Source organism: Zosterops lateralis, assembly GCF_965231275.1.
Source record: "Zosterops lateralis genome assembly, chromosome: 1".
Lineage (NCBI taxonomy): Eukaryota > Metazoa > Chordata > Aves > Passeriformes > Zosteropidae > Zosterops > Zosterops lateralis.
In genome coordinates this window covers 46,957,511-46,971,722 of record NC_139762.1, presented here as the reverse complement: position 1 = coordinate 46,971,722, position 14,212 = coordinate 46,957,511, and the positions used below count along the sequence as shown (strand labels likewise).

Genomic DNA, 14,212 nt, shown 5'->3' with positions numbered 1-14,212 from the left:
TACGAGGACGGACAGCGCCCGTGGGATGGGCGGGATGCCTGCGCTCCAAGGCCAGGTGTGCACGCCCGGCTGCGGGAGCAAACCCTGGAGCCGAGTCCCGGCTTGGAGGGCACCGACACCGAGTTTAAACTCCCTTTCCCCTCGTCTCCCCAGTCCCGTCCCGTTCCCTTGCTATAAAGCCGCAGCGCAAAGGTGTGCGGTCTGTTCCTGGATGCTGCTCCCGGACCCGCACCCCTGGCCCCGGCGGGAGGCGGGAGGGAGGGCGCTGCCCTGTGCCCGCCGCTTCTCCTCGCCCTCGCCCACCGAGGAGGGAGCGGCGTCTACCGGGCAGCCCCCGCGGGTGGGAGGGCGGCGGTGGGGCCGGGAGGCTGCGGCTCGGCCCTCGGGCACGGCGAGAAGGTCCCCGCGGGGAGAGTCCCCGGGGAGGGCAGGTCCCCGTGGGGAGAGAGCGAGTCCCCGGTGAGGGCAGGTCCCGCGGGGCCGGGCGGGCTCGGGGCTCCTCCCGCGGGCGCTGCCGGGCCGGGCCGGGGGCGGGGGAGGCGGGGAAGGGGAAGGGAAGGGGAAGGGAAGGGGGAGCCGCTGCCGTCACCGAGGCTCCCGCTCGCTCGGCTCGGAGCCGCGGCAGCCCCAGCCCCGCTCCCACCCCCTCGCCTGCCTCCACCCTCCTTGCCTTTCTCTCTCTCTCTCGCTCGGCGAGAGCACCGTGCCTCCTCTCCCGGATGGCAGCCGGCAGCGCCATGCAGCCTCCCGTTCCTCCTCCTCCTCTGCCTCCTCTCCGGCTCTAAGTTAATGCCATGCTGCCGCTGCTCCTCCCGGCACTGCTGGCCGCCTGCCTGCCGTCCTGCCCGGGCTGGAGCCCCTCGGCGGCTGCCGGCGGGCAGGAGGAGCAGGAGCAGGAGCTCTTCTTGCCCCCCGCCAACTCCTCCTCTCGCTCTATCCTCGACATGGACCTCGACGGGGCGGCGAGCAAGGAAGAAGGCAGCACCGACAGCCCGGGCACGCCGGCCGGCCCTAGCCAGGAGCCTTTCCCTTCCTCTCCCGGCCCCCCCGGGCGGGAGCAGCCGGGGCAGGAGCAGCAGGAGCGTCCCCAGCCGCAGGGGCAGCCGCAGCCCGCCGAGGACCCGCACTGCAACATCAGCGTGCAGCGGCAGATGCTGAGCTCGCTGCTGGTGCGCTGGAGCCGCCCGCTGGGCATCCAGTGCGACCTGCTGCTCTTCTCCACCAACAGCCACGGGCGGGCCTTCTTCTCCGCCGCCTTCCACCGCGTGGGGCCGCCGCTGCTCATCGAGCACCTGGGGCTGGCGGCCGGCGGCGCGCAGCAGGACTTGCGGCTGTGTGTGGGCTGCAGCTGGGTGCGGAGCAGGCGGGTCGGGCGGCTGCGGGGCGCCCAGCCCCAGCCACAGCCCCAGCCACAGCCCCAGCCACAGCCACAGCCACAGCCCCCCGCCGCCTCCGCCTCCTCCTCCTCCTCGCTGTCCTACCCGCCGGCCGCCGAGCCCGGCCAGTACTGGCTGCAAGGGGAGCCGCTGAATTTCTGCTGCCTGGATTTCAGCCTGGAGGAGCTGAAGGGCGAGCCGGGCTGGCGGATGAACCGCAAGCCCATCGAGTCCACCTTGGTGGCGTGTTTCATGACTCTGGTGATCATCGTGTGGAGCGTGGCCGCCCTCATCTGGCCCGTGCCCATCATCGCCGGGTTCCTGCCCAACGGGATGGAGCAGCGCCGCGGCACCGCCGCCAGCACCGCCACCGCCACCGCCGCCAAGTGACCCTCCCGGTGACCCCCTTCTCCTCCCCTTGTGCTCTGGGGGGGACGGACTCTGTCGCGTTTTTCTTGTTTTCTTGCCACAGCTGCGCGGCGGGACGTGGGGCCGCCCCAGCGCCCGGCCCGGCCCCCAGGGGACCAAATCATCTGTGCGCCTTTTATATCTTTAATATAAATACCCGTTTTAAATGAACCTTTTAGTAAAAAAAAAAACTCCAAAAAAATCAATCACAAAAAACCACCTAACAACCCCTCTCCCGGCCTCAAAAAAAAGGCAAGAAAAAGCCTCCCTAAAATTGCAATGGAGGAAATCAAAGACCCTCCTGTTTGGCTGCGTTTGTTGTCAGAGTAGCGTTTTTTGTATAGGATGTGGTTTGAATGGGTTTTTCTTTTATGGGCAGAAAGGGATGTCTCTCTTTGGCAGAATGGAGAACTGATGGGGTATATATATTGTTATTGCTGAACTTTAATGGACCTTTCACACTGTATTTCCTGGTTGAGATAGTGTGTATTTATTATTGTAGTTCTGCGTTATTTGGCTTTTAATACAGAGGTTTTCTTTCTGGAGCCACTGTAGCCTTTTGTTGGTCTGTTTCCTCCAGGGTGGAACAGAGGGTTTGGCTGGCCCTTCCTGTCTGCGAACCTGCCACGAAGCTCCTTTCCCTGTGAAATGGTGTTACCAGGGCTGTTGGGGGCAAAAGGAGAATCCCAGACTCTTTCCCACTGGTGTTTGCCCTATCTGTGCAGCAGATGTGGGTCTGTATGCCTTCACCAGGGCTGGGTGGAGAGGAGTGGGGGGCTCAGTTGTGCAGGAGATCCTCCAAAGCAATTTTTTCTGCACAGCTCCACAGACTACGGCTTTCTACTCGGTTTGAGGTTGGGTGGCTTCAGTCCCGGGAAGACGAGGCCCACTCTGAGTTGAGCTAAACCATGTGTGGGGCAAGTCTCTTGACTTCCTCAAAGTTCATTCCTCAAAACCAGCTTAGATGCAGTGTATTTGTTGGAGACACAGTAATACTGTACCTCTTTTTCATCCACCAGTCTGCAGGGTTGCTCACAGCAAGTCTGTGGGGTGAGAAGGCAGGAGCTGCCAGTCCAGAACTAGATGCCAGCTGCTGCTAGGCAAGCATGCAAAGAGGAAAGATTTCTTCTCTCTTGTTTGAGCAGACAGTTGTGTAGCCTGAAATATCATTTGTTGTGTACTTCCAACTATTTAGCCTTATAAAAAGTTGTTTCATTTGCCTTAGACATGATTAGTCCAGCTGAAGTTTTTAAAACCAAAATATGAGCTCAGTGACAAATATTTGCAATAGGAATTATCTTTTTTTTTTTGTCAACATTGATGTATTTAATTTGCTAGGAACGCATGAATTTGCTTGGAGCTAATTTGGTGTATTCGTAATGTATGGTGGAAATGACTGGATGAAAAGTCTGGAAGGATTAAATTCTTAATATTCCCATATTTTTTAATTGACAACAAAATAAAATAAATGCATGCTCTATGTGTATGCTGTCTGGACAAAAAAGACAGAGAGAAAAAGATTGACAAACAGCAGAAATAAACCAAGATTTAAAAATGCTCCATGTTACTAGGCTGCCTCTACTCCCACTGTTTCTCCTGTTAATCCTATTGTTGTAGTTGTCACTTGAGTAAACATTGCAGTTGCACTGTTTTCAGAAAGTAGAGGATCCGGTCACTGTGGGAAGTGTTCTCTTGACCTGTTGATCCAAAGGGCACCTGCCCCTGTATGCCTAGTTTAGAAAGCCCCTATTTTCTTTCCTTGATGTCTAAAACAGTGTCATTTCCACCTTGTGCAAACTCTTGTCAGACATTTGACATGCTAGAGAGCAATTCTTTGCCTATCATGTCCTATGTGACAGAGACACCTCTTCATACTGAAAGGCAGGGCTGGCAGGAAAACATGAAGATACTGCTGACACCATCTCAAAAGAGCAATGTTCTACATATGGAATAAAACTCAGAAAGGTTGTCATGCTAGGGAATAATTTCATCTGTTGAATGAGATGCATTTATGCAGAGAGTTAACAATTTTTACTGGAAGTTTTTCTAGCTTTATTAATTCATGATGTATAGTCCTCACTGTGGTGCAGGCAGCCTGTGCTTAAACTCAAAGGTGGAATCTCTTTTTTGTTTCACCAGTGATGTGATATTGTTGCCTTTTTTTTTTTTTTTCTGAATTGCATCAACATAAAGAAGGGAATGGTGTTAGTGTCTGAAACAGGCAGCTTCAGTTATTAACAGCTTATTATTTTGCAGTTCTTGCCAACATGTAGCAGGTGGTACACCAAAAGTGGTACAAAATGGCCTGTTTTTCTAACTTCTATCAGTATCAGCTTGAATACAAACTTTGTGAATAGACAGTGCCACAGTCAGAATATCTTGCTGCTTCACTTATAAAACATGACACAAGAGAGGGATTTTCTCATAGTTACTCTATAAATACACTTGTAACTGGAGCTATTATTAAAAATCTCCTAAGACACGAATGCTTACAACACAGGGATGGCATTAAACAAACTCCAAAGGCAAATTCTTGTCCAGAATACAAAAACTGCAATGTTTTCAGGGAGTACTGATCTCAGACACAATGTGCAAGGAGCCCTTGTGGGTTAGGGAAGGTGTTTCCTTAGATCACAGCAGCCGTGCGCATAAGCGTATTCTCTTCACAGGGAGAGACCAGTCCGTGTTTCTGTGCCTTAGAGAGGAGTTTAAGACACAGCAGGGGGCACAGGGATTACCTGCTGTACAGGCTTTAGGCTGGATCTAACTCCCTGAACCCTCAGGTTTCAGTGGGGTGGCAGCAGGGCTTTGTAAAGAACAGACAGTGGGAATGCACTATGCAAACTGTGAGCTTTCGTCAGTCACTGTTACACCCAACATCAGTAACTTTGCTCCTGTAGCTGTGGCTGCTACTGGGACTCTAAGTAAACTATAATTTTGAGTAACTTTTGCCTTCATCCGTGGGAATTTCATGTGAATGCAACCTGGAAGAGGCAAGCCCAGGGCAATGTGAAATGATACATCTGCACACCAGCTAGTTTAAGATTACAAGTTTAGACACTGAAATGTCTATTTCTTTTCTTCTTTGCTGAGAGTGGAGCCTTATTGTCTCTTAGCTGGAGTTAGTTCTAAGCCATTTTTGTTCATTTGGATTTATTTTTAAGACCAGCTGGTAGCAGAGTCAGCACGAGACTAGTCACCATGTATAATTCTTTATGTACTCAGGGAAGGGCATATATTTGTATATATCTATCTATGTATGAGGACTCACTGTGTAGAACAGAAAGTTAAAGCAGAAGTGAGAAAAGGGATGATGAGAAACAAATAATACTGAGGAAGTAGTACTGATTTTTCTTCACTATTTGTTGGATCATGTTTCCTGGTAAGTCATCCTGACTTTATTTACATAGGAGTGTTTGTTGGAAAGCAAGGGATATATAGGAACAGAGGGAGTTTCTTGACTTACTTTTAAAAATGTAATTCAACTCTATTACATATTTTTGTTTTCATTTCAGGAACCAGGAACGATCTCAACATTCAGCATTAGAAGGTACAAGGCTTGTGTGCTAGTGTTAGACTGGTACAATTTTTTCTGTATATTTAGACCTCAGAATTTAATTTCTCACCTGTTTTCTTAGTTATGTTTCCCAGATGTGTTAGAAGTGGAACTATACAGAGGAATATGTAGTTTTAGCATGGACACAGTTTTGCTGTTACTTAGTGCCACATTGATTCAATAATAAAAATACAAAAATGTAGTACAGTGTAATAATAGTTATATATTATGTAAGCACACTGTTGCTCAATAGGTTGTCAGTAATCAAGCATTTCTGTATGTCAGGAGGTGTTTGGATATTTGGGGCAAAATTGCCATACTAGGTTAAATCTAGGAGTCGTTACTTATCCAGGGCTTAGTTCACCAGATGATTAATGCAACAGCAGGACTATTTGTGCAGTGAATGTTACTTAATATGAGTAAGGGCTACTGAACCCGACCCTAAAAAAACCTAATTAAAAGCTCTAGTTGGCTGAATAACTATTATTCATCATGGCATCTGCCTGCTGAATAAAAGTATCTCCAGGGCTGACATTGCATGATCCCAGGGGCTGAACAAAATCCTAGTGAAATCAAATAGTTAATTGAAGTTTCATAGGACTGGAGATCAAAGGATTTATTTTGAAGATATATATACACACATATATATATATGTAAGGGTAGGTATGATGTTCTTGTTCCTCTTTGGTTTTTATACATGTAGTTTATAAATCCAAAGCCAGGATTTTTCAGTCCAATGTAGGGCCTTGTTAGCTTGAAAGTTGGCTTCTTTATGAAGCTAGTGTGAAAATGTCAGTTATTTTTCAAGGAATTTTACAGAATAAATGTAATTTTTTTCCAGTCTATTTCAGGGAGAGGCCTTGACTTTGCAAAAAACATTTGTAATGATTCTGGGAAAACATGTAAATACCAAATCCCAAATGTATTCAGATTTCAAATTATTAAAAATCTTTTAAATCAGTAACTGATTTTTAAAAGCATATTTTTAAATAGAAAAATCAGTTTCCATTTTTCCCTCAGAAGCTGAACATTCCAGTGAAGATCAGAAGTGCATTTGAGTGTTTCACGTTGTGATTTTGTATGTGATTTTTTTTGTGGAAAAAAAATTCTCTTCGGTGATTTGGAACTGATAACAGCTTTTGACAGATAAGTTATTGTATTTCTTGTCCCATCTTCAAAATAGTTCTGGTTAAATAAGTTGTCCAAAATAATTGTAAATCATCATCATAATAAAAAGTAGCTTAGCCCATTTGTTGTGTTTCTGTCCTACTGTGCTGAGGAAGAAAGCAGTCTGGTATAAAATTTAGGATATTAAAGATGTTTGTTGGAAATATCTGGGTGGTGTTTAATTAGATTTGTGGATGGGCTTCAGTGTCACAATCACATCTCCAACTTTTTATAAAGTTTGGGTTCATAACTGAGTGTAGTAGTTTGAGCATTTATATGTCAATCAGAGTCCCTGGATCTGCACATTTGGAAAACCTGGATCTAAAGCATTATATCTTATTTTCGCTCTCGTATTACCTCGGCAGGTTAACAATGTCAGAACAAAACAGAGCAAAACTGGAAGATGCAAATATCCTATGAAACACTGTTTGTTTCTGCATGTCTGACTTGTTCTTAGCTGTTGTTGAAAACATCAGCTTAATGAGACATAAATAAGAGATCAATGCCATTCCAAGGAAGTGAATTCACTGAGAGTGCGAAATAAAATTATATTTGTGTTCCTTGTAAGGTGAGACTTGTTAGTGGGTGGGATAGTACCTTGTTGGTGTCATTCTGGATGTTGCTAAGCAACATGAAGTGGTTTAAATGGAGATACAGAAGAAGATCGTGGAGGAATAAAAAAAAGAGTCATAGAAAAGCACAAAAGGGAGTAAAGGTGCCAGGACAGCCTGCAAAGAAGTTGCCAAGTACCAGCCGGGAAAAAGACAGCGTTTAAGATCATAGAGAAAAAAGAAAATTGGCACAAGGTGAATTAGAAACTTGATTACATACTTCATATTGAATCTTTCCGTATTCAAACTATTCAGTTCTTTACTTGACCAACTGATAGCACTTTTGGCCCCAAATGCACAAGCAGTGGCAAAAGAGAATAAAAGCCTGGAAAGAAATGTTAGGCATAAGAAAAATTAGGAAATTACACCAGCATAGCATTAATAAAAAGAGAGTTCACTCTGTTGCTGGCAGGTAAACAACAAAATGGCAGGGCACTTTCATCCATATGTTTTCTGTTCTACCCCAGGGAAGTGATCATGGCACCAAGCCTGCCAGAGTTCAAGAAGGGTTTGGGCAATGTTCTCAGAGACATGGTGTGTTTTTTGGGTTGTCCTGTGCAGGGCCAGGAGCTGGACTCGGTTGTCTTCCTGTGTCTCTTCTGCCTCAGCATGTTCTGTGATTCTATGGTTCTGATTCTACTCTAATTTTGCTTCCTATGTTCTCCAAGGTTTTAAGGAAAACATGCTAAAACACCATTTTTATGGAATGGCTATGGTTCTTTCATCACATCTTGCACTGATCCATACTAAAAATATGCTTCTCATTGTCCAATGCAAGAAAGTTCATCATAACTGTATAGAGGCTTTCCACCTGAACTGAAGCAATGCTGTTTGTGACTGCTTGTCCCAGGCTGGGTCAGGTCACTGCTGCAGACAAGACTACGTGCTGGAATGCTGTGGATGGCATTCTGATTTATATTGACAATACTTTCTCACTCAAACACTTTAATGACTACCTACAGAATGTTCCTTTTTTTGTGCCTATCTTCATTGTTTCCAAAGTTTCACTGCATTTGTCTTCTGTCATTGAAAATTAATCACTCTTTAGATTTCTTCTTTCTCACTTGGTATGTCCCTCTTCCCTTCTCTCTTTCCATAGCATATATTTATCTTGACCTTTTCTGCCTTGAGATTTCCCACCTGTCTTTCCCACAGGTATGTCTTCTGTTATCAAGCCCTAAAAAAGTACTTCAGGAAACTGTGCTGTCAGTTTCTTGTGCATTTCCACTCTGCCTCCCACTCATTCAGACTGTACCACTCATGCCTTTGGTCTGTGACACTTCTGGGGCAAAGATGAACAGGAAACCTTGTGTTGAGGGTAAAACCCACGTGCAAAGTTGTCTCTCCCACCAGTTCTGTCATCACAGGACTTCTTCCACACATCTGCCCCAGACACTGAGCAAGGGACCTAAGTTATTTTGTCTTCTGGTAAGTGAAAAGTAGACCCATTTGAAGGGTTCCTTCCTCCTTAATTTCTCAAAGTCCTGTCTCTGAATCACCCTCTACTACCTGCCCAAAAACATGTCTTGTGCATCATGGGAGTCCTCACATGTCGGTTTTCCCACGTATCCTCAATTGAAATGTTAGGACGTGTCTCATCCTGCCTTCTGCTCTAACCAAAGGTGGGTGTCTCACAGCCAGAGCAGAAATGATCTCACTTAGGAGTGGACCAGCATTAGAAGTTACACTTGGGTCAGGTATGCAGCCACAGGGCCAAAAAAACCATTACTTTTCAATTAAATCTTGTATTCTGCAGAAAGTGATCATTGTTGCTCTGGATCATTGGCCATGGGAAAGTTGTATGAGCAACAGATCTGGCAGACTTTTCAAGTGTTGGTCTAGTAGCCTTCTGGCTTTACTAGTAAATGGCTGAGTGGCCAGGCTAATTCACCACAGCCCTCCTTTTATTGGATGATAAATGTGTACAGCTCAGACAGGGGCTTGTCAGGTTCTGGCCTTATGAAAAACTTGTCCCTTTAGCTGTGGACAAAATAATATTTATACTTTTCATACCAATAGTGAAAGGATTAATGAAGTAAATCCCACACAGCATTTTAAGCATGTGAAGCACAATAAAAATACAAAGCATGAACATGATTTTATTCCTTCTGTGTTCATTTTTGCACTGAAGGGCATGTATAGAGCCTTGTGTTGTTAAATTAAGGTATTCTGCACAATTTTGACCACAATTTAGCCAGGCAATAGCTGTATTCTGGAAATGTTTTTCCCATTGATAGGTGTTGCTGTGAGCAGACATATTAAAACAAATCATTACTAAGTGATGAATGTTACTGGAAGAGATTCTAATTAATCCAAAAGAATATGAAAGAATCTCCTAAAGTGTAAGAAATGTTTTTTAGGAAGTGAATGTATGAAAGATTTAGTGTGAAGGTAGCTGGTGGAGATTTAATCATGGGGCTATTTCATTTCTTTTCTTGCACTTTGTGTTTCATCACATTTTCTCTAGAGAATATGAACTGTGCCTAATTATGCCAGAAATGTAGTTGCTCCTAAATGGAAACTGGAAAGTACTTTCTTCAGGCAATACTTAGTATGAATTCTTGATTTTTTTTTTTTTTTTTTCATTTCCTCCAGGACATGTAAAGCACTTAATGATGCAGGGTCACATCATTTACTTAACATGGAGAAACCCACTTTTGGGGCATGATGTTTATATGCAACATCTCATCCAGTCCCTAAGATGTGCATTTCCCATGGCACCTCAATTCCTGCTATGTTTTTGTAGGGTTGCTTAGGGGCTGAGAACATGAGGATTGATGTCTTATCCCTCTGTACTCCACCCCAGACACACATGACCTTTCCTTCTTTCCTGGAAGCACAGTTATGGTGGATATTACTGTGAATAAATTTACAGCAAGCCCATGCAAGCAGCAGCTTCTCACAAAAACTAAAATAGCAGTACTGGTAGCTCTTCGTGGAGAGGACCACCTCCAGCAGACCTCATTCCTCTTGCTCAGTTGGTTGCATTCCATGCCTATGGAGTACACCACAGTGCCATGGCTGTGGACCTTCCTTATAGGTCAATGTGGGGCAGCTAAGGAAAACCATATCCATCATTTCAGAAATGAAATAAGACTTGGGCTAAAAGTCATTTTGAGCAGAAAAGATCTTTAGCTGAGCTATCCAGGAGTGTCTGTGCTTTATATGAGCCATGTATGGAAGTCTTTATCCTATACCCAGAGTTTTGCAGGCTTTTTTGGCTTGCTTTTTTATTTTTTTCAGAGTTTGACTTTCTTATTTTTTTCAGAATTGACTGGTTTCTTTTTTTTTAGAATTTGTAGATACTACCTGGGAATACTTCTTCACCCTGCATATAGAATGTAATTTCTTAGGCTTTGCTCTAGCTATCCTAATGTTAGAGCATATTGCCTGTGACAAAACCCATCCTCCAAAATGTCACTTACTTATCTCCATTTCTGAAACAGAGACTCATCTCCTCTCCCCATGAGATGCCCGTTGTAACACTTAAAGGCATCAGCCCATGCTGGGCTATGACAGAACAAGACAACTCTTATTTTCTTCCTGCAGCTGGAATTTTTCATGCTTGTGACAATTCTGAGTTCCCTGAATTCAGCCAGTGAGACTGGTAATGGTGATGCCCAATGCTAACTGAAGTGCCGTGGGTGGAATGGGTCAGAGAGATTTACTCTCCTCCCACACACAAAGTGCAGAAGGAAAACAACATTGGCTAATCTGTTTTCCTACATGTGCAGAGCACAGTGAAGCAGAAATCAGAGACTTTACCCGTGTAAGAAAAACAAACCCCCTGAAGCACAGATGCTGAATGATCCAGTTATTCAAAAACAAAACAGGAGCCTTTTTCTGTGCTTGTAACTCCTGCCGATTGCCATGAGAACAGCCCCCCTTAACTGCATGATCAGAAAGTCTTTTATCATAGTGACAGGAATAGGATCACTTTTTGAACATTTCCCAATTAATTTCATCAAATTGCCTGTGATTCATCTGATAACTGCACTATCTTTAATATCTTTGTGTCAATCAAGTGGTCTGTATTGCTATGTTTCTTTTGTTAAATATAAAAAGATAATGCAAAGCCTATGAGGATGAATAGTGTTTATGATATTTCTGACCAAAAACCTGCATAAAATCACAGTTAAATCCTTCTAACAATGACATTCAGAGAGCTCATGAGCTGGAAAACACCAAAGAGTTAATAAATTTCTGTAATATATTTAAAATACCAGAATCCTCAGTGTTGAGGGCTACAGATTGACTGTAGCAATAGAAAGCATTCACAAGAAGTTCCCAAGCATGTTTTGTGTGCTATTGCTTGGCAAATAATCACTGTGCATAGTTGCTTCCTAATATCTTCCAATCCCACAGTTACAGTCAAACCAGTTGCTCATGACAATGCCCATAAAATATTTTCAAACTACTACTCTGAGTTCCTCAATGATACCAGCATATTTCATCTACCCATAAGACTGTCTTGATTATTAGAGTTTAAAAGGTACAAAATGTTCTTTTGCATTGACCATCTTAATTTTCTTGCCTTTGGTTCCTACAGCTGCTGTACTGCCTAGTTTTACTCAGCATGTTTATAGTTGTAGTTATCCAGGAAGCATTGGAATATGTGAGCAATTCAGCAAAAACTTTCTTCAAGCTATACTAGGCTTGGAGTTAGCACAGGAACAGAGTGTGCTTGTTGTTACCTTAGGTTGCCTGTTGTAAAGAGTGGAGTGTAACTTCAGAGAAAAATTATATCGTTTGCTGCAATGATTTTAAGAAATTGATCTTTATTTGTCAGTTCAAAGCACTGAGCAGTCAGTCTGGATAAAGCATAAGGCAAGGAGGATATATCAGCTCCTCTGTTTTGAATTTGAGGGGTTTAACTTTCCATTTTACCATAGCTTTTTATGTTATTTCAGACAACTGAAATGTAGAGGTTTGAGTTACTTCAGAGAAAGTATAGAATGCATATATATGTGCTGAAAAAATAGATCCCATAAGAACATTATTGATGGGAAGTACCACCCAGCAGCCCATGCCTTGTATTGACTCAGCCCATGTGTTGCAGTTAACCACACTGAGCTGACACATCTGAGTCTTCTCCTGGGGAAGTGCAAAGGTGAAACTTCTGAGAGAGGGCCAAGGGCTGAGGGCAGCAGTCACCATTGCTATGGCAGGGTTATTCCTGTGCCACCTCTGAGGCACAGCCCTGTGTGTGTCCATGAGCTGTGGGCATGTAGAGCAGGTAGCTGGCACAAGTCTGAGGAGAGGCTTTCCGGGTGTGGCTGCCTGGTGAGAGCTGCCACACTGTGCTACCATGTCTGTCAGTGTGAGTGCTGCTTCAGACAAAGCAGCACAATCATCATGTGTTCAGGCTGGTCTAAAAAGGTACTCCTAGCTGCTCTGACTAACTCTAGTTTCCATAGAATTGTAAAATTGTTTAGGTTGGAAAAGACTCTTAGATCCTCAAGTCCAACCATTAACCTTGCATGTCCCCATGTTCATCACTACACCATGTCCATTAAGTGCCATCTACATGTCTAAAAATACCTCCAGGAACAGTGACTCAAGTACTTCCCTGGGCAGCCTGTTCCAACACTTAACAAACCTTTCTGGGAAGAAATTTTAATTAACATTCAATCTAAACATAACCTGGTTGAGGCCATTTCCTCTTGTCCTGTTGGTTGCTACTTGGGAGAAGATGCAGGCTCCTACCTGGCTACAACTCCATTTCAGGAAGTTCTAGAGGGTGACAAGGGTTCCCCTGAGCCTCCTTTTCTCCAGGCTAAACAACCCCAGCTCCTGCAGCTGCCTCCCATAAGATTTGTGCTCCAGACCCTTCCCCAGCTTTGTTGCTCTCCTCTGGACCCACTCCAGCACCTTAATGTCTTTCTTGTAGGGAGGGGCCCAAAACTGAACACAGGATTCAAGGTGTGGCCTCACCAGTGCTGAGTACACTGATGATCACTGTCTTAGTCCTGCCAAGTTCAGTCATGCTGTCATGTTTTCACTTTGTTAGGTACTCATCGGAGTCAGAATTTTTAAAAAGTGTTTCAATTGAGCAAGATTTTCTGAAGTTGTTTGCACCTTAAGGTGCTGTGCAAGTGGAATCCAAATGTCATGGCTGAAAGACATTTATATTTACATTGCCTGTTTCAGTTCTCCACTTTTCTTCCATTTTCAAGGTCGCACACTTCCTTCCCTAAATTATTTTTCCCCATTGATGGTTTGGCTGCTAAACCCCACCGTGACTTCAATAGTTTCCTGTTTTCCCTGACCCACATATCAGAATATTCCATGTACAATGTCTTTGAGTAAAACTATGTTCTTGTAATGTATTTCATTACATATCCTTTTCTTTTCTCTGAGCACCTTTTTGAAGATGATGGCAAAATAAACTGACTACCACAGTTGTTCTCGCAGAAGAATCCATTCCTGTCTCTAACTTTGTAAGGTGAGCATTGCTTGTGCCCAAAGGTCTGAGTGATTAGCAGTAACATGGCTGGTATTTTAATTCAGGAGTACATCTGGTTATGGTCTCTGTGTACAGATATTTATGCCTCATGTCATTAATAACCAGTAATAGTGTTTAATAAGGTTACATTAATGTGTACATTACACTGAGAATGGTATTTAAAAAACAGGCTATGCCTTGTCTTAAAGGTCAAAGTTGTAATCAGGTTACCTTCTGCATATTGAGAAATGGAAAAAAATTAATGTATGAGCATGTGTTTGAATAATAATTGGAGGTAGTATTAATGAAAGCTGGACCTCTGTGAGGGACTACCTCGGATATGAATGGTAATGTGATTTACATGCAGTTGACCTGTGAGAAGATGTAGACAGTGTATGGCTTTACTACAGGCTTTTCAATCCTAGCATGAGTACACCTTTGTGTAAACTTCAGCCAGCCCTTTCTGATGTGCTGCACACACAAGCCAATACCAAAGCCATGTTCCAGCAGCAAATCCAGCCCATGGCACCTTGATGCTTCCTCATAGGAACCCCACTAAGTCTTCAGCTGCTGCACTGCTCTGAATGAGGCCTCTGACTACCTCACTTCTCCTCTTGCTCCAAAATGTCAGGGGTATTCTGAGCCAAAT

At 44.2% G+C, this 14,212-nt stretch overlaps 1 protein-coding gene across 1 annotated transcript; it reads left to right on the top strand.

Annotated features, from left to right (window-relative positions):
- Nucleotides 1–794: 794 nt before the first annotated feature.
- TMEM158 (transmembrane protein 158) lies at nucleotides 795–1,986 on the top strand (the record flags this gene model as incomplete). The annotated part of the gene is made up of 1 exon (XM_083873851.1): nucleotides 795–1,986. The coding sequence occupies one exon, from the start codon at nucleotides 795–797 to the stop codon at nucleotides 1,764–1,766; it is 972 nt and encodes a 323-aa protein (XP_083729977.1). The 3' UTR covers nucleotides 1,767–1,986.
- Nucleotides 1,987–14,212: the final 12,226 nt, after the last annotated feature.